This window comes from Perca flavescens, chromosome 16 (genome assembly GCF_004354835.1).
Source record: "Perca flavescens isolate YP-PL-M2 chromosome 16, PFLA_1.0, whole genome shotgun sequence".
In the NCBI taxonomy this organism is placed as follows: Eukaryota; Metazoa; Chordata; class Actinopteri; order Perciformes; family Percidae; genus Perca; species Perca flavescens.
Window position 1 is genome coordinate 30,486,467 of NC_041346.1, and position 18,529 is coordinate 30,504,995.

General features: G+C 45.4%; 1 protein-coding gene across 2 annotated transcripts in view; it reads left to right on the forward strand.

The window, feature by feature from the left end:
* Positions 1 to 18,453, forward strand: part of npy8ar (neuropeptide Y receptor Y8a) — a 35,294-nt gene extending 16,841 nt beyond the window's left edge. The window contains exons 2-6 of one of the 2 annotated variants that reach the window (XM_028602042.1): positions 6,846 to 6,956; positions 10,742 to 11,068; positions 11,611 to 11,852; positions 15,561 to 15,707; positions 17,615 to 18,453. In XM_028602042.1, the coding sequence (XP_028457843.1) occupies positions 10,757 to 11,068; positions 11,611 to 11,852; positions 15,561 to 15,707; positions 17,615 to 18,065 (1,152 nt within the window). In that variant the 5' untranslated portion in view covers positions 6,846 to 6,956; positions 10,742 to 10,756 and the 3' untranslated portion in view covers positions 18,066 to 18,453. Of the gene's footprint in view, positions 1 to 6,497; positions 6,957 to 10,741; positions 11,069 to 11,610; positions 11,853 to 15,560; positions 15,708 to 17,614 lie in introns of those variants that run through there. The other variant, XM_028602041.1, reaches the window with a different exon arrangement.
* The last annotated feature ends 76 nt before the right edge of the window (positions 18,454 to 18,529 follow it).

An 18,529-nucleotide genomic window follows, 5' to 3' on the forward strand; every position in this document is an offset into this window, starting at 1 on the left:
TCTGCTAGCAAACAACAGAAAAATGCCTAAAAGCTGCTGGGTGCTGATATTCACTACCACCAGTGTAAAGAGCCCAGAACTTAAGTTTTTATAAGCTGCCGACCCAAATAATTTGCAAAAGTATGAGCACTTTAAGACACTAATGCATGGGGAAAACTGTGTCCATGTTGAATAACATAAATAAATGACCCTTTAACACACTCCTTTTGTTGGGCTCTAAAACATCTGTGGAAGATTTCCGAGCGCTCTTGCCTCGAGGCCTCTGTGTGTGTGATAACGATGATCCAAGTCAGTGAAAACGAGGCGCGACATTAGATAGAAAACATTACAAATCATCACGCCCACCGTCTTACGTAACAGGGAGGACACGGGCTTCTCGTTTATCACGCTGTCATGGCAACTAACAGCAAATTAAGTGCTGATATAAGAAACTCTAATCTGATTTGTGAAATTTTGTGGAAATGAACACAAGGGATGAATATGAAGTGTGTGTTTCTCAGAGCAATGCAAACACAATCGTGGGAGACTGGCTTCCACTAAAAACATAAATAAAATATCCATGTACTCCTCCAGAGCCATTTGCATGCTAAGTGTGTTTATCTCTAAGCTGTTTGGTAGATTAGAGCACTTTGCAGCTGCCTTCAGCGATGTAACAAGCACCCTCACTACCTGGAGTGTCTACCTGGAGGGTCTACTCCAGGTAGGGAATGAGTCCCCCAAGTGAAGAAGTTAAAATACCTTGGGGGTCTTGTTCGCGAGTGAGGGGACAATGGAGCGGGAGATTGGTCGGAGAATCGCCGCAGCAGGGGGTGGCGTTACATTCACTTTATCGCACCGTTGTGACAAAAAGAGAGCTGAGCCAGAAGGCAAAGCTATGGATATATATCCATGTGTGGTTCATAATTCATGAAAAAGTGCAGCTCTGTACTCGCTCTGTGTTCCAGGAACAGTCCGTCCAGTGTGACAGGAAAGTCAGATTCAATCAGGGGAAGAAGTGTGAATGCCTGCATCGATGTGACGAGCACACAAACGGAGACTTTCCTCTTCTTTGTGCCATTTCGTCCTTGGATTCGTCCTCTCTTTCTATTTTCTGCTAGAGCCGTTCTCCCTGTCTCTCTCTCTCTCTCTCTCTCTCTCTCTCTCTCTCTCTCTCTCTCTCTCTCTCTCTCTCTCTCCTGCCCCTCCCGGCTCCACATTCATCGTGTGAAGTTATTCCCCCTCGAGCTGACCTGGGGACCTGCCACTCGTTCTGCGACTCGGCAAACAGAGAAGCCGCCACACACAGAACCTGTGTTGGAAACCGTTCCCTGTCGCAGAAATAATTCGCCATTTTGTGGTGTTGTTTGAATTCTCCGCGTTGATTTCATTCACTATATAGTTCACTATAAAATACCCACAATGCACAGCTAATTTGAGCGTGCATACGATGTACCCATTTTACTCCCGTATCCCACAATGCAAGTCGGCCGTCTTTTCCCGGTCGAGGAGAAGAAGAAGCAGAAGCACTTGCAAAAACTGAAAAGGTAAAAGGGAGGGGGCTTTCGTTTCTAAACTGAACGGTTTCCAACACAGCCAGAGACTCACACAGGTGATGTTTTCCCAATATCTGCAAAAATCAACGTCTCAACAGTCAAAACCGTAGAAATAATATTATATTTAATAGTGCCCGAGCACCAAAAGGGTGCAAGGACATCTTTTTAACTACCAATGCAATGGTACAAGTATTATTCAATGTACCTCTACATGCCTGAGCATGTTTGATATCAGTTTTTATAAGCTGCTAGTTGGGTCTCTCACAGCAGCTTACCCTGCAATAATAAAGCTGTTGCCTTTCTTGCACTTGAAGCTGAATTGGTCGCTAGAACATGTCCAGCAGTTCTCTTCATTTTCTACGAGTTAAACTTCAGCAGAATTTAAAGCTTTAGTGCAGGCATGTCCAAAGTCTGGTCAGGGGGCCAATCACGGCCCGTGGCCAGATTTCATACGGCCCGCAGCCTGGGTTTGTGAAGGACAAGAGCAAGAGTCATATTGTAAGCTTAAATGTAAACAAACTTTGCATTACTTAATTCAATTCAATTCAATTTAATTGTATGTATAGTATGAAATCCTAACAAGAGTTGTCTCAAGACACTTTACAGATGGTCTAGTAGGTCTAGACCACACTATAATTTACAAAGACCTGGACTGGTAAACAGTGAAGTTCTGCTAAAACAGGTGTGATGTGTGCTCTTTTGTTAATGTGAGTTAAAAGCCTTGCAGCAGACTTCTGAACAGCCTGGAGATGGTAAAGCTCCTTCTTACTCAAACAGGTAAAAAGACAATTACAGTAGTCTAAGTGACAGGAAATGAAAGCATGAATTATCATCTCAAACTCACCCTTCAACTGACACTAGCGTTCTTAATTTGGAAATATTTCTCAGTTGGAAGAAACAGTTTCTAATTAATTGTTTAGAGTGGTGCTCCGAGGATATGGCTGAATCAAAACCAACACCTAAGCTCCTGAGGCTCGGCTGGACAGACGAGACTAAGTCACCAATACGCTGCTTTATCTGAGGGGTTCTACTTTCTTTTACACAATTAGTGTTTCTGTTTTATCTGAGTTCAGAAGCAAAAAGTTGTCACATAAACACTGTTTGATACTAGTCAAGCAGTTGATTAAAGAAGACAGTTTATAGAACTCAGATTCCTTAAACAAGCAGTACAGTTGAATATCATCTGCATACAGATTACATTACATGTCCTTTAGGTGACACTTTTATCTAAAGCAACTTCTAAGCGAATTTCTATATATGTCAGAGGTTGCACGCCTCTGGAGCAACTAGGGGTTAAGTGTCTTGCTCAGGGACACATAGGTTGATGTATCGTAGTGGGAATTGAACCCAGGTCTCCCACACCAAAGGCATGTGTTGTATCCACTGCACCATCACCACCCACCCAGATGATAAGATATGTCGCTAAAATGACTTTTAATTATCTGTCCTAGAGGAAATATGTACAAAAGGAACAAAATAGGTCCCGAGACAGAACCCTGAGGTACCCCACACTAAAACTCAGAGTTTCAGACATGATCTGAGTCACATAAACACAAAAACTTCTACCAGAAATGTAGGATGAAAACCATTTTAAAACTGATCCAGACATCCCAACCAGGTCACGAAGCCTATTTATCATAATATTATGATCAATACTGTCAAAAGCAGATGAAAGAATGAGGCTCGGAGGGGAAAATCAAAGTATATTACAAAAACTACACCACTGCTGTGTCCTGTGAGACAGCTTGAGGCATAGCAGCAGGAAACATATCCCTGCCTCATCATCACCTTGTCTTATTTTGGTAATCTAAAGCCTTCTTTGAACTTCATAACTGCGAGAAGAAAAAAAAAACTGGGGCATCATATCTAATTGAGAAATATAATGAAATAAATCAGGGTTGAGCCAAAGATTCAGGCTGGAAAGATGTGTTCCAGAGGCGATGCAGAGATCTGTTTTTCTGTTCTTGCACTTTGTAATTAAGACTTTTCTCCGGTAGCCTCGGGCAAAGCTTCATGAGATCATTTAAATGTATAATTTTAATGTCTCAGAGATAATGATGAACTGTCATTTTATTTGCAATATATTTATCTGCTTTTATTTCTGAGGAAATGTTGGGAATTGCAATTACATTTTCTGTATTTTATCCATAAGAGTTCCAGTTTCATTGCATCTTTCTTAGGCTACATTTACATCGCTACGTTTTGGGGCTTTTAAAGAAGAGTTTTGAGCCAAAAGCAGTGTTTTTAATCTCCAGTAGAAGAACTAATCTCTGTTGCCAAAGGTCTCTGTTTGTGGCCGTTGAGACTGCAACACAACCAAAACGGGTCAGAAGTGTTTCCAAATGTCTCTGGTTAGGGGCTCGAAAACGCTAGAGCAGGGGGAATGAGAAGGGGGAACGCCAGAGCAGGGGGGAATGCTCTTCACTTTTAAAATAAATCAGTTAACTACTAGCATTGAATTTTGGTGTTTTATTAAATTTCGTAGCATTTGAAGAAAAAAAATGATAAAAGAACATCGAAAACAGTGACAAAAACGTCAAAATTGAAGTTGAAATTTTGATAGTAAAAACTATATATACAGTATAGTAACCATAGCAACCTGCTTGCCCGTTCATCGTACCGTAACTGACGTCATCGTTTTCTCGCTTGTTGATGATTTGATTTGAATGCGCCGTTGTCAAATCAAAAATCGAGTTGGCCCTTGATGCCTTTGAAGATTTTTTCGATATTGTTTTTACACTTTTAATGCCTTCAATGTTTAAAATATTTTCGAATTTATTTTTATGTTTAAATTTTTTCTGGGTTTTTTTTTATGTATTTTGCTGTTTTTTTTCCCGGAAGTTTAACATATTTGACGATTTTTTTCAATGCTCTTTTGACAGTTTTTTTCCCCCCTTATTTGCAAACTTTTTTTGGATGTTTTTCCTCCGGGTGGAAAAATATATAGGGGCCAGTAAAAATGTACATAGGGCAAGCTGAATATTTGTTTTACTTGCCTAACCAGAGAAGCGAAAAAAAAACCTTAGCGTTGAACCCAAAAAGTTGCAAAGTTGACGGGAAGACAACGCAAGGGTTAAGGTTTTCTTGCCCTCTTCCTAAAAGGGTATTAATATTGGACATGTAAAGAATGTGTGTGTGTATAATCTGCTACTTGTTCCCCACATCCTCACCAGCTAATAGTCCCAGCTAAGGGGTAACCTTTCCCACGCTTATGTGGCGTAGTGAAGTACCTCATGCTCACTTTCCAGGCAAACTCCTGTAGTGGAAGTTTTCTCGTTAGCAGCAGGAGTGCGTATCAAAAAGCACACGATGAAACAAATGAAGACGTATTTGGGAATTAAACCAAAGTTTGGTCTTTGAGTATTTATTTATATTTGCAAAATATAGAGAATAACTGTTTCACAAGTACCACAGCACGTTCTGAAAGAGTTTTCTGACTCAAAACTTAATATCAAAACATCTTATAGTACAAATTCCGTTAAAGCCACCCCTCTGCAAGATATCTTTAGCAGCCTGAAACTTGAAAAAAACACACCATAAACAGTCAAATCAATGTATCACCTTCCCCTCTGCTCCTGTTCCTAACATTAGCCTAAACACCTTGTTTATCTCAGCTGCCAGAGAACAGAATGGATCCACAGTTCAGACACTGTTATGGCCCTTTCTTCACCTTATCTTCTAAAAGTAAAACAGAATGAGGAGCTGAGGTCCTTTAACAAAAAATAGCTTCTACTAGGCTCAAGGTTCACGATTTCAGCTGTTTCACTTGGAGCCTTTGAGTCTACACAAAATACAAGAATATAAGAGAATCTTGTAGGATATCAAGCAATCATTAAGCAATCATGTTAAAATAAAATTACCATTACATTACATTACACTCCCTCCAGCGTTTTGATGGTGATGTCTGAAAGTTTCCAGTTAGAGGCTTAAGTAAGCTTGGGAATCGCCGTCTAACAGGAAAGAAGTTACAGTATTTTGTGGGCTGTTGTTAAAACTGGTGGGAATTGGCCTGGACTGCTGATTTTATTCTCCCAGTCCAGCCGCTGGCGCGCGTGAGTCAGTAACACCTGTGAGCGCGTCTCATTTTCTGGCAGCTTTTGGTCCCTCGGGTGGGTCGTGGAGTCTGTCAGAGAGGACTGGGAGAGACGGTGAATGGGCAGCTGTCGGCCGATTCTATCCAATGTGCGTGCGTTGACAGTATATGCCAATGAGAGTGAGGAGTTGATTAGTGTTGTAATCGGCTGATAAGATACAGAGACGTGGCTGCATCTTGTGTGTGCTTAAAGGGTAACTATTTTCTGTGTGACTGATTGGAACAACAATCTTTCAAATTGGTCCAGTATTAAGCGAGACGTTAGTGTCCACTAAAAATTCAGTTTTTGCCACTGACAGACTCAGATAATTATTCTAAGTGTCTGACAACATTAGGAAAGGATCCCTACAGAGATAGGCCTTTTAGTTAAAGAGTAAGATCCTTTTAGTTTAACAGGAAACAGCCCCGAAATCACCATCACCAAACTCCACCAGACTCCATGTAAATAATCAGGACTTTTATTATCGTAAAACACACTTCATTCTAAGTTGACAGAAACAAAATATATGAGGACTATATATACACGCTAAAGGTCCTGATTATTTACATGGAGTCTGGTGGAGATATGCTGGCTCTATACACGCTAAAAGTCCTGATTATTTACATGGAGTCTGGTGGAGATATGCTGGCTCTATACACGCTAAAAGTCCTGATTATTTACATGGAGTCTGGTGGAGATATGCTGGCTCTATACACGCTAAAGGTCCTGATTATTTACATGGAGTCTGGTGGAGATATGCTGGCTCTATACACGCTAAAAGTCCTGATTATTTACATGGAGTCTGGTGGAGTTTGGTGATGTTGATTTCGGGGCTGTTTCATGTTAAACTAAAAGGATCTTACTCTTTAACTAAAAGGTCTATCTCTGTAGGGATCCTTTCCATATTGTTGTCAGACACTTAGAATAATAATCTGAGCCTAAAACAGAATTTTGCTAAATATTTGTCCTGTAGGTTTACATCGCAGCTTGTTTGTCTAGGTCAATACTGGACCAATTTCAAAGATATTTGTACACATTAGTCACTTACACTCCAAAGCATTGGAAAATAGGGTCCAGGTTGAAAAAGAAAAATGAAGTTACCCTATTAAAGGTGATGCAGAGAAGACTTGTCTTCTCACTTTTTCTGTTAGTTATTCTTCTACGCAGCTCCGACTTCTGTTTGTTTTCATCTTCTTACCTCTTTCATTGTTCTGTTTTTTTCTGTCCTTTTTTGTTGCAGGGAAACGCCAACGCCAAGCTGATCCACCGGGATGCCGACAGCGAATGAAAAAGAGGACAAGATCTATATTTGAATCCTCTCCTCAGTTACAGTCCCTTGTCAGCAGTTTACGTATGAAAATCACAACACAACACTGAAAACGATACATGCTCTGCCTCCTTTATCCTGTCACCTCTGCTCTAATCCATCCAAATTGCATTTTTTGGGGGGGAGGAGAGAAGTTCAGCTGCAGCCTCGGAGCTTTGGTCCTGTTGACCCCGACCCCTGCTCTCCCTGCCATGTCTTCTTCTTCTTGTAAATTAGGAGTGATCCCACAGCCCAATGGTCCCACAGCCTTATGTTCCCACAGCCCAATGGTCCCACAACCCTATGTTCCCACAGCCCAATGGTCCCACAGCCTTATGTTCCCACAGCGCAATGGTCCCACAACCCTATGTTCCCACAGCCCAATGGTCCCACAGCCTTATGTTCCCACAGCCCAATGGTCCCACAGCCTTATGTTCCCAAAGCCCTATGTTCCCACAGTCCTATGTTCCCACAGCCCTATGGTCCCACAGCCCTATGTTCCCACAGCTCTATGTTCCCACAGCCCTATGGTCCCACAGCCCTATGTTCCCACAGCCCTATATTCCCACAGTCCTATGTTCCCACAGCCCTATGTTCCCACAGCCCTATGTTCCCACAGCCCTATGTTCCCACTGCCCTATGGTCCCACATTTCTAAGATTTTTCTTAAAATTAGGCCCTATGTTCCCAGGGTTAGGGTTAGGGTTGGTTAGGGATTAGGGTTAGGGGTTAGATTCAGCTAAAATCTACATTCCATCTGTAGTCCATTGCTACTGGATAATAGGTTGGGTGTAATTGGCTACCAAATTTGGAGAAAGGGGGATAAAATCTGATACAAATATATGAAAAAGGAAATGTGGGAACATAGGGCCTCATTTTGGAAAACAAATCTCAGAAATGTGGGAACTGTGGGAACATAGAGCCTAATTTTGAAAAGAAATCGTAGAAATGTGGGAACATAGGGCTTTGGGAAGGCACGCTTCCATAAATGATGGCAGTTTAGATGCTACTGGGCGTATTATTTCCCTCCTCAGGAAGTCACTTTAACGGATGGTCTTGCTTCTAATTTTGACATATAATCAGGTTGTGATTTGCCGAAGGGGATGATCGGGATTTCCCCCCTTTCTGGTCTACATATCCCTTCCCCTGCTGAATTATTTTTGTGTGGGGACGAAATCAGGGCTTTGAAACTGGGTACCATTTAAAACGGTTACTAGCCAATTTTGCCAGTGACGAAAGAAGCGAAAGCGTCTGTTTGAATCGCCCGGGTTGTTTCCAGATTTGGTCTTTTTTTTTTCTGCCAAGAAATTTGGGAAGTAAAAGGTTAGAAACTATTTTTTTTTTAAATTCAACAAGCAATTTGTTACTTCACTGGACATTATGGTTAACTTTAGGCAACAAAAATTGAGCGTTAGGCGGAGGCGACAGTGAAGTTTAGGCACCAAATTGATTAGATGAGTTTAGGAAAGAGATCGTGGTGTTTGGATTACACTCCCAGGACATTTGGGTTAGGGTTAGGGGTGAAGGCCGAATGGGGTGAAAGTCCTTTGTTTTCCCCCGGAAAGCGAACTCTCCTTGAACACGTTGTTTCATGACAGTACTTTAATTAATAAATGGAAAGCATTTTTTATTTTTTAAATATTGTACCCCCCCTTTTTTTTTGTGCTGATCCAAAAATGTATCTGATCCGTGACTCCAAGCTGTGATCCAATCCGTACCGTTAGTTTTAAGCTCCATTGCACTCCTACTTTAGCCTGACAAGCCAGACCCACATCCAGATGTTGGGTCTGGGAACTCCCCATTGGCTGGGCTCAATCCGAGGGGGCGGGACAAACGGTTGTCTTTCAAATTCCCTCTGCACACAATAGGATAGTGCTGCAACCAATCAGAGCAACACTAGCTGATAGATTCAACTTTAAACTCCAATCTTCCTTTTTTTCGCAACCGAGTGTGAAGCGGTTGGGATGAGGATCAGCACCTCTAAATCGGAGGCCATGGTTCTCAGCAGGAAACCGATGGAATGCCTTCTCCAGGTAGGGAATGAGTCCTTACCCCAAGTGAAGGAGTTCAAGTACCTTGGGGTTTTGTTCGCGAGTGAGGGGACAATGGAGCGGGAGATTGGTCGGAGAATCGGGCGCAGCGGGTGCGGTATTGCATTCAATCTATCGCACCGTTGTGGACGAAAAGAGAGCTGAGCCAGAAGGCAAAGCTCTCGATCTACCGGTCAGTTTTCGTTCCTACCCTCACCTATGGTCATGAAGGCTGGGTCATGACCGAAAGAACGAGATCCAGGGTACAAGAGGCGAAATGGGTTTCCTCAGGAGGGTGGCTGGCGTCTCCCTTAGAGATAGGGTGAGAAGCTCAGTCATCCGTGAGGAGCTCGGAGTAGAGCCGCTGCTCCTTTGCGTCGAAGGAGCCAGTTGAGGTGGTTCGGGCATCTGGTAAGGATGCCCCCTGGGCGCCTCCCTAGGGAGGTGTTCCAGGCCCGTCCAGCTGGGAGGAGGCCTCGGGGAAGACCCAGGACTAGGTGGAGGGATTATATCTCCAACCTGGCCTGGGAACGCCTCGGGATCCCCCAGTCGGAGCTGGTTAATGTTGCTCGGGAAAGGGAAGTTTGGGGTCCCCTGCTGGAGCTGCTCCCCCCGCGACCCGACACCGGATAAGCGGACGAAGATGGATGGATGGATGGATGGACTTCAGTGCCGTTCTTTGTTCTTTTCTCAAAGAAAAGCTGAACTCCGAGTCTTCCAGAGTCGCGGCCAAAGCCGATTCCAAAGACTGCTGTTCTCCAGCAGCAGCGGCCATCTTCTTTGTTTTCAAGTAGCGGGGAATTCACGCGCAACCATTGTGAATCTGCCTTCATTATGCTAAGTGAATACGCCACCGTTTGTTGAAATAGTTCTTATCATGGTCTCTCCTGGCTGTAGATAGGTAGGCCAACGCATTTTTTGTCTCAGTGCAAGTAATTAGGTTGTTTTTTTGTCTTTTGTTGGCTCACTTTTACTCACAACATGCTAACCGGCAACATAGGATTCCATTCACTACGCTAAGCTAACTAGCGTCGGCGCTGCCGGTGTTGCACTGGACTACAACGATGCATGCACAGAAAATGCGTTGGCCCACCTATCTACAGCTAGGGGAGACCCCACCTATCTACAGCTAGAGGAGACCCCCACCTATCTACAGCTAGGGGAGACCCCACCTATCTACAGCTAGGGGAGACCCCACCTATCTACAACTAGGAGAGACCCCACCTATCTACAGCTAGGGGAGACCCCAACTATCTACAGCTAGAGGAGACCCCACCTATCTACAGCTAGAGGAGACCCCACCTATCTACAGCTAGGGGAGACCGCACCTATCTACAGCTAGAGAAGACCTCACCTACCTACAGCTAGAGGAGAACCCCACCTATCTACAGCTAGAGGAGACCCCACCTATCTACAGCTAGAGGAGACCCCACCTATCTACAGCTAGAGGAGACCCCACCTATCTACAGCTAGAGGAGACCCCACCTATCTACAGCTAGGGGAGACCCCACCTATCTACAGCTAGAGGAGACCCCACCTATCTACAGCTAGGGGAGACCGTGATAAGCCCTATTTCAACAAACGGTGTCCCTTTAAGCCCCGCCCACGGACTCTATACACGATGTGATTGGCCTGACTAGAGTTTGGTTTTTTCCAGCTCGCAAGCCAACGGAGAGTTGCTAGACTGACCCTGGCTGCAAATTACATTTGCTGCCGCTAGGGTGGTCTAGATTTCTAGGCTACTCCTACTCGTAACGGTAGAGAAAACCCCGGTTTACGTTCGTCTCTTTGTTTTCTTCAGGCTGGATACCCGGCCATGTCCAACGACAGCAGCGTCCTCGGTGTCTGGGAGGCGGTGTCCGATTGGGCGAACACATCTCAGTGCCCGCCCTCGGTAGGCGGCGCCACGTTCTTGATCGTGGCGTACAGCGCCGTGATTGCGATCGGCCTGCTGGGCAACGCGGGCCTGGTGTTCATCATCGCCCGGCAACAGGAGCTGCGCAACGTCACCAACATCCTGATCGCCAACCTGTCGTGCTCCGACATCCTCATGTGCGTCGTGTGTCTCCCCGTCACCGTCATCTACACGCTGATGGACCGCTGGGTGCTCGGGGAGGCCCTGTGTAAGGTGGGTGCACCCTTATATTTAATATTCACAGCCCAACTGGCCCTCTCCTGTTTCTGTGTGAAGCTGTGAATGTGTGACGCGGTGACGCTGCTTTGCGTTGCGCTGCGCTGCGTTGCGTTGCGCTGCGTTGCGTTGCGTTGCGCTGCGTTGCGTTGCGCTGCGTTGCGTTGCGCTGCGTTGCGTTGCGCTGCGTTGCGTTGCGCTGCGTTGCGCTGCGTAGCGTTGCGTAGCGTTCTGCTGCGTTGCGCTGTGTTGCGCTGCGTAGCGTTGTGCTGCGTTGCGTTGCGCTGCGTTGCGCTGCATTGCGTTGCGCTGCATTGCGTTGCGCTGCATTGCGTTGCGCTGCATTGCGTTGCGCTGCATTGCTCTGCGCTGCGTTGCGCTGCGTTGCGCTGCGTTGCGTTGCGTTGCGTTGCGTTGCGTTGCGCTGCGTTGAGTTGCGTTGCGCTGCGTTGAGTTGAGTTGAGTTGCGTTGCGCTGCGCTGCGCCGGGTGCAGGATAGGACCCAACGATCTAAACCCTTTTCCTTTGGGTCTGTGCAGGTGACTCCCTTCGTCCAGTGCATGTCCGTGACCGTCTCCGTCTTCTCTCTGGTGCTGATCGCTCTGGAGCGCCACCAGCTGATACTACATCCCACCGGCTGGTCCCCGGCAGCTGGACACTCGTACCTGGCCGTCGGGCTGACGTGGCTGGTAGCCTGCTTCATCTCGCTGCCCTTCCTCTCCTTCAACATCCTCACCAACGACCCTTTCCAGAACATCAGCTTGCCCGTAAACCCCTTCAGGTAAGGCCCTAGTCTCGCATTGCCAGACCTTCCTCCACAACCCCGCGGAGGATGGTCTGGCTAGTCCCCACTCAAAGAAATGTATCTGTGTATTAATAGCTGTGACTCTATATTTTAACAGAAATTGTCCATGGAACGGGATTCACTGTTTTGCATATTATGCAATTCGAAATCCTATGATTGGTCACCTTCAAGGCTGTTCCCAATTTACATTTCACTATGTCAGCATTAAGAGGCTCTCAGACCCAGAGACGCTCATAACAAACACGACAGGGCAGCCAGATAAAGATTAAAGTTAAGTTTCTAATGTATTGTATATACAGTATATTATACAGTATATATGTACATATGACAACACTACCAAGGCATATCCCTTGTAGAGCAGAAGTGTGTATTTTAATTGTGGGTTTAGTTTATTATCCGCCTGCGTTGAAACTTAATCCCTCAGGTGCTTCTCAGCCCTCGGCTGAGGAACAATTAATTCATTGTTTACTCTCTCTGTCTCTCTCTCTCTCTCTCTCTCTCTCTCTCTCTCTCTCTCTCTCTCCCGTCTTTTACAATATTCAGCGATCATCCAGCTGTTTTTACCATATAGACAGATATGTACAGTATGTCCACATGTAAATGGTTGAATTAAAGGTTTATTTCAACCAAACCAGAGTGGTGATTGTTGGAACAGTGGAAAGATGAACCAAGACGGCTTTTGGTAGTTTTATGTAGTTTCTGTCCATTTTGAATGAAGTGTGTTTTACGATGATAAAAGTCCTGATTATTTACATGGAGTCTGGTGGAGATATGCTGGCTCTATACACGCTAAAAGTCCTGATTATTTACATGGAGTCTGGTGGAGTTTGGTGATGGTGATTTCGGGGCTGTTTCATGTTAAACTAAAAGGATCTTACTCTTTAACTAAAAGGTCTATCTCTGTAGGGATCCTTTCATAATGTTGTCAGACACTTAGAATAATAATCTGAGTCTGTCAGCGGTAAAAACAGAACTTTTAGTGGACACTAACGTTTCGGTTAATACTGGACCAATTTCACAGATTGTTGTTCCCATCAGTCACTTAGACACAAAAACATGAGAACATAGTTACCCATTAAGCACACACAATCATGAAAACATACAAAATGTCACATCTCTCAGAAACAAAACGATGCATGCAAATTAACTACCTTGTCCTTCACTCCCTCACGGTCTGTGACATGTTTTTTCTCCCTGAGGCAACGTGAGGTGTTTGATGAAGATGCAGCCACGTCTCTGCATCTTATCAGCCGATTACAACACTAAGTAAATAATCTGAGCCTATCAGCAGCAAAAAGCAGCACCTTTAGTGGACGCAAACTAACAGTGAACACGTTCGGAAGTGCATTTTCAGAAGTGCCGGGTACAATGACGCATTCATTTTTTTTTTTCTCTTTTGCGCAGGTCAAGTTTTAAAAGACGCTGTCCTGTAGCTCACTAATGTATATGAATAAAAATGTATACAAAAATGTGATGATGTCCAACACGTTTTATGAAGAAGAAAGCCTTAAAGGGATACGCCACCGTTTGTTGAAATAGGGCTTATCACGGTCCCCCCTAGCTGTAAATAGGTGGGGTCTCCCCTAGCTGTAGATAGGTGGGGTCTCCCCTAGCTGTAGATAGGTGGGGTCTCCTCCAGCTGTAGATAGGTGGGGTCTCCTCTAGCTGTAGATAGGTGGGGTCTCCTCTAGCTGTAGATAGGTGGGGTCTCCTCAAGCTGTAGATAGGTGGGGTCTCCCCTAGCTGTAGATAGGTGGGGTCTCCTCTAGCTGTAGATAGGTGGGGTCTCCTCTAGCTGTAGATAGGTGGGGTCTCCCCTAGCTGTAGATAGGTGGGGTCTCCTCTAGCTGTAGATAGGTGGGGTCTCCCCTAGCTGTAGATAGGTGGGGTCTACTCTAGCTGTAGATAGGTGGGGTCTCCTCTAGCTGTAGATAGGTGGGGTCTCCCCTAGCTGTAGATAGGTGGGGTCTCCTCTAGCTGTAGATAGGTGGGGTCTCCTCTAGCTGTAGATAGGTGGGGTCTCCTCAAGCTGTAGATAGGTGGGGTCTCCCTAGCTGTAGATAGGTGGGGTCTCCTCTAGCTGTAGATAGGTGGGGTCTCCTCTAGCTGTAGATAGGTGGGGTCTCCCCTAGCTGTAGATAGGTGGGGTCTCCTCTAGCTGTAGATAGGTGGGGTCTCCTCAAGCTGTAGATAGGTGGGGTCTCCCCTAGCTGTAGATAGGTGGGGTCTCCACTAGCTGTAGATAGGTGGGGTCTCCTCTAGCTGTAGATAGGTGGGGTCTCCCCTAGCTGTAGATAGGTGGGGTCTCCTCTAGCTGTAGATAGGTGGGGTCTCCCCTAGCTGTAGATAGGTGGGGTCTCCTCTAGCTGTAGATAGGTGGGGTCTCCTCAAGCTGTAGATAGGTGGGGTCTCCCCTAGCTGTAGATAGGTGGGGTCTACTCTAGCTGTAGATAGGTGGGGTCTCCCCTAGCTGTAGATAGGTGGGGTCTCCTCTAGCTGTAGATAGGTGGGGTCTCCTCTAGCTGTAGATAGGTGGGGTCTCCCCTAGCTGTAGATAGGTGGGGTCTCCTCTAGCTGTATATAGGTGGGGTCTCCTCTAGCTGTAGATAGGTGGGGTCTCCTCTAGCTGTAGATAGGTGGGGTCTCCCCTAGCTGTAGATAGGTGGGGTCTCCTCTAGCTGTAGATAGGTGGGGTCTCCTCAAGCTGTAGATAGGTGGGGTCTCCTCTAGCTGTAGATAGGTGGGGTCTCCCCTAGCTGTAGATAGGTGGGGTCTCCTCTAGCTGTAGATAGGTGGGGTAGCTGTAGATAGGTGGGGTCTCCTCTAGCTGTAGATAGGTGGGGTCTCCCCTAGCTGTAGATAGGTGGGGTCTCCTCTAGCTGTAGATAGGTGGGGTCTCCTCTAGCTGTAGATAGGTGGGGTCTCCTCCTCTAGATAGGTGGCTGTAGATAGGTGGGGTCTCCTCTAGCTGTAGATAGGTGGGGTCTCCTCTAGCTGTAGATAGGTGGGGTCTCCTCTAGCTGTAGATAGGTGGGGTCTCCCCTAGCTGTAGATAGGTGGGGTCTCCTCTAGCTGTAGATAGGTGGGGTCTCCCTAGCTGGGGCTGCTGTAGATAGGTGGGGTCTCCTCTAGCTGTAGATAGGTGGGGTCTCCTCTGGCTGTAGATAGGTGGGGTCTCCCTAGCTGTAGATAGGTGGGGTCTCCTCTAGCTGTAGATAGGTGGGGTCTCCCCTAGCTGTAGATAGGTGGGGTCTCCTCTAGCTGTAGATAGGTGGGGTCTCCTCTAGCTGTAGATAGGTGGGGTCTCCTCTAGCTGTAGATAGGTGGGGTCTCCCCTAGCTGTAGATAGGTGTTTGTTGGTATCTGTCGCTCTTTTTAACTAAATTGAGATTGAGGTTTTTTTTTTTTTTAAAAGTGGTGGTTACAAAATGACCCATGACGAAATCTGATAGATACGCATGACCCACCGAACTTGACGACTATGAGTGAACATTTGTCATATAGGGTTACATTGCAGCATGCTTAATGGTGGACCACTTTCAAAGATTGGTGTTCCCATCAGTCACCTAGACACAAAAATATGGGAAAATAGGGTCCAGGTTGAAAACACAACAAAGTTACCTTTTAAGTAAAGGACCTTAAATGCCACTGAACAGCCCAATGTTTGTGTCTGTCTTTTCTCAGGGACCATCTGATCTGCATGGAGCTGTGGCCATCAGATAAGCATCGTCTTGCCTACACCACGTCACTGCTGCTCTTCCAGTACTGCCTGCCTCTGCTGCTGGTGCTCCTCTGCTACCTCCGCATCTTCCTCCGCCTGAGGCGACGCAGGTCACACCTTCTCATTTCGTTTATCGATCGAGCACGTTTGTTTTATTAAACCATTCTCATAAACGATATCCTATGTAGGATCGGGCATCGAGAACCGGTTCCAACTTTGTTTTTTTATTGGAATCATTTGGGGAAATTGCAAGTTTTGGTTTTCCGTAACGGCCGCTGTGCTATTTTTCACGCGACACGCAAGCGTTTCCAGGCAAAATAGAATAGGAAAGTCTGTTTACTTAGTATAGTTTTATTAATAAGGGAAATAATTCCACTAATTAACCCTGACAAGGCCCACCTGTGAAGGTAAAACCATTTCAGGTGACTACCTCATGAAGCTCATTGAGAGAACACCAAGGGTTTGCAGAGTTATCAAAAAAGCAAAGGGTGGCTACTTTGAAGAATCTAAAATATAAGACATGTTTTCAGTTATTTCACACTTTTTTGTTAAGTACATAATTCCATATGTGTTCATTCATAGTTTTGATGCCTTCAGTGAGAATCTACAATGTAAATAGTCATGAAAATAAATAAAAAATCGCATTGAATGAGAAGGTGTGTCCAAACTTTTGGCCTGTACTGTATGTCATTTAGACATGAATACATATTAATAAATGAATAAAGATGTTTGAAAGTCTTGAGGTTTTGATATAAATGTAATAATAAAAAAAAACTACTAGTAATAGTAAGTTCTGCCGACGTTGTCTTTGCTGTAATCAGATCAGTATCTATTTATGTTTAACATGGTATTTCATTTTTATACATGTGTCCAGACAAGGCTAGCAGCAGCAGCGCCGCGTCAGACACATTTCTGGTGTGTGAAGATGTAGAAAAATCCACGCAGCCGACACGCCACGCTCACGCCACGCAGACAGTGTGTAACCGGCCTAGTGTGTAGCAGTGGTGTAGTCTAATGTATTGTAGTGGGTATAATGTACCACCCCCAGGGTTATTTTGAGCATCAAAGACTTCCATTTCCTGCATTTTGATACACTTTTTATGCACCAATTTATGGTGGGAATACCTTTATTTAGCCTATGAGAAGGAAAACACAGATAGCATTCAAAATATATCAAATATATAATGGAATATAAAGCAGTAAGAGGGCTTTCACATCAGGGGCCTGAGTCTCTCGGGATGTTCTGAAGTGATAGTTTAGTTTGATGTCACATTACTCAACCCTGTTTTTGTGAATACAAATATCTGAAGTGAAAGTTCTGTCACAAATATATGTTGTTGCGTATCATTGCACATTTTTAAGTGAGTATATGGAAATCCTGGAGCTTTCTTAGTGGGTATACTGCGTATACCTGCGTATCACGTAGACTACACCAGTGTTTTTCAACCTTTTTTTGAGCCACGGCACATTTTTTACATTAAACAAATCACGCGGCACACCACCAACCAAAAATGTTACAAAATGACACATCGTAGCCTAATAAGATCAGAATCTGCATTTTTCCTTTTTAAAAATGTATCCATCGATGTTGCAGGCTTACATCGATGATCTCGGCCCTACTGCTTACATCCTGTCACCGCGGGATGTGCGCAAAAGGTGGCAGTAATTCTGTTGTCTTAAATCAACGAGGTCATTATTGCGCTATACTAATCGCCTACTGATACAGAATTGTATTTAATTTCTCTGCCAGTCATCATATTGCAGGCACAGATGCGCAACAATGGCAAATTATTTGCAGTAACTAAAGTAATTTGTTGCACCAATTAAGTAAAATCGGATAATTTCTCACACCAGTGTGCCGCGGCACAGTGTTTGAAAATCACTTGACTACACCACTGGTTGACAGTCCTTATGGAGAAAATCAATAGGATTTTTACCTCCAGAACCCCACTGTGGAGCTCTATTGTGCCGTAGTCGGTGTGATATTTCACAGTTTATTGTCTGCTGTGTTGTGCAGGGACATGCTGGAGCGCAGCCGGAGGACTCAGGGCGCCCAGAGGATCAACACCATGCTGTTAGCCATCGTCGTAGCCTTCGCTCTCTGCTGGCTGCCGCTCACCGTCTTCAACACGCTGTTCGACTGGCACCACCAGGCGCTACCCGACTGCCAGCACGACGCCGTCTTCTCCGCCTGCCACCTCATGGCGATGGCCTCCACCTGCATCAACCCCGTGGTGTACGGCTTCCTCAACAGCAACTTCCAGAGGGAGCTGAAGCTAACGCTGCAGCGCTGCCAGTGTGGCCACCGCGCGGCGGAGAGCTACGAGAGCTTTCCGCTCTCCACCGTGGGCAGCGAAGGCATCACGAAGGCCACCTCCATCAACAGGATGGGATCGGTGCGCGTTCATTCGCCCAGACCGGAGATCAGCTCAGCATTACCTGCGAAAACAATACCAGCTCACACCTGATAATGAAAAGCAAACTGTTTTCTGAGAAGTTTCTGGCAGGCAAATGGCTGACACCTGGAACAGAGTGTAACAGACGGTCTGAGACCTCTGAGTCGAACACTACTTCAACTTTACTTTCCATAACTTTCCTGCCAGAGTGAAAGCGCTTTGTTTGAGTCGGGCTGAGTGTTCAGGGCAGGAAAGAATGAAGATGGAGGTCGGCTGATGCAGCTTCTAGTCCAAAAAATTAGAAGTACAATCTTGTAAATTGATAATGGATGTATAATAAGACCTGGATACAGCATTCGAGGCGGAGCCCCGTTTATTCCAATGAATGATTAACACAAACACCTGTTTCCTGGGTGAAAGTCTTGTGTTTTCTCCTTAACTTCTTTCGGGACATGAACACCTGTTTCCTGGGTGAAAGTCTTATGTTTTCTCCTTAACTTCTTCAGGACATGAACACCTGTTTCCTGGGTGAAAGT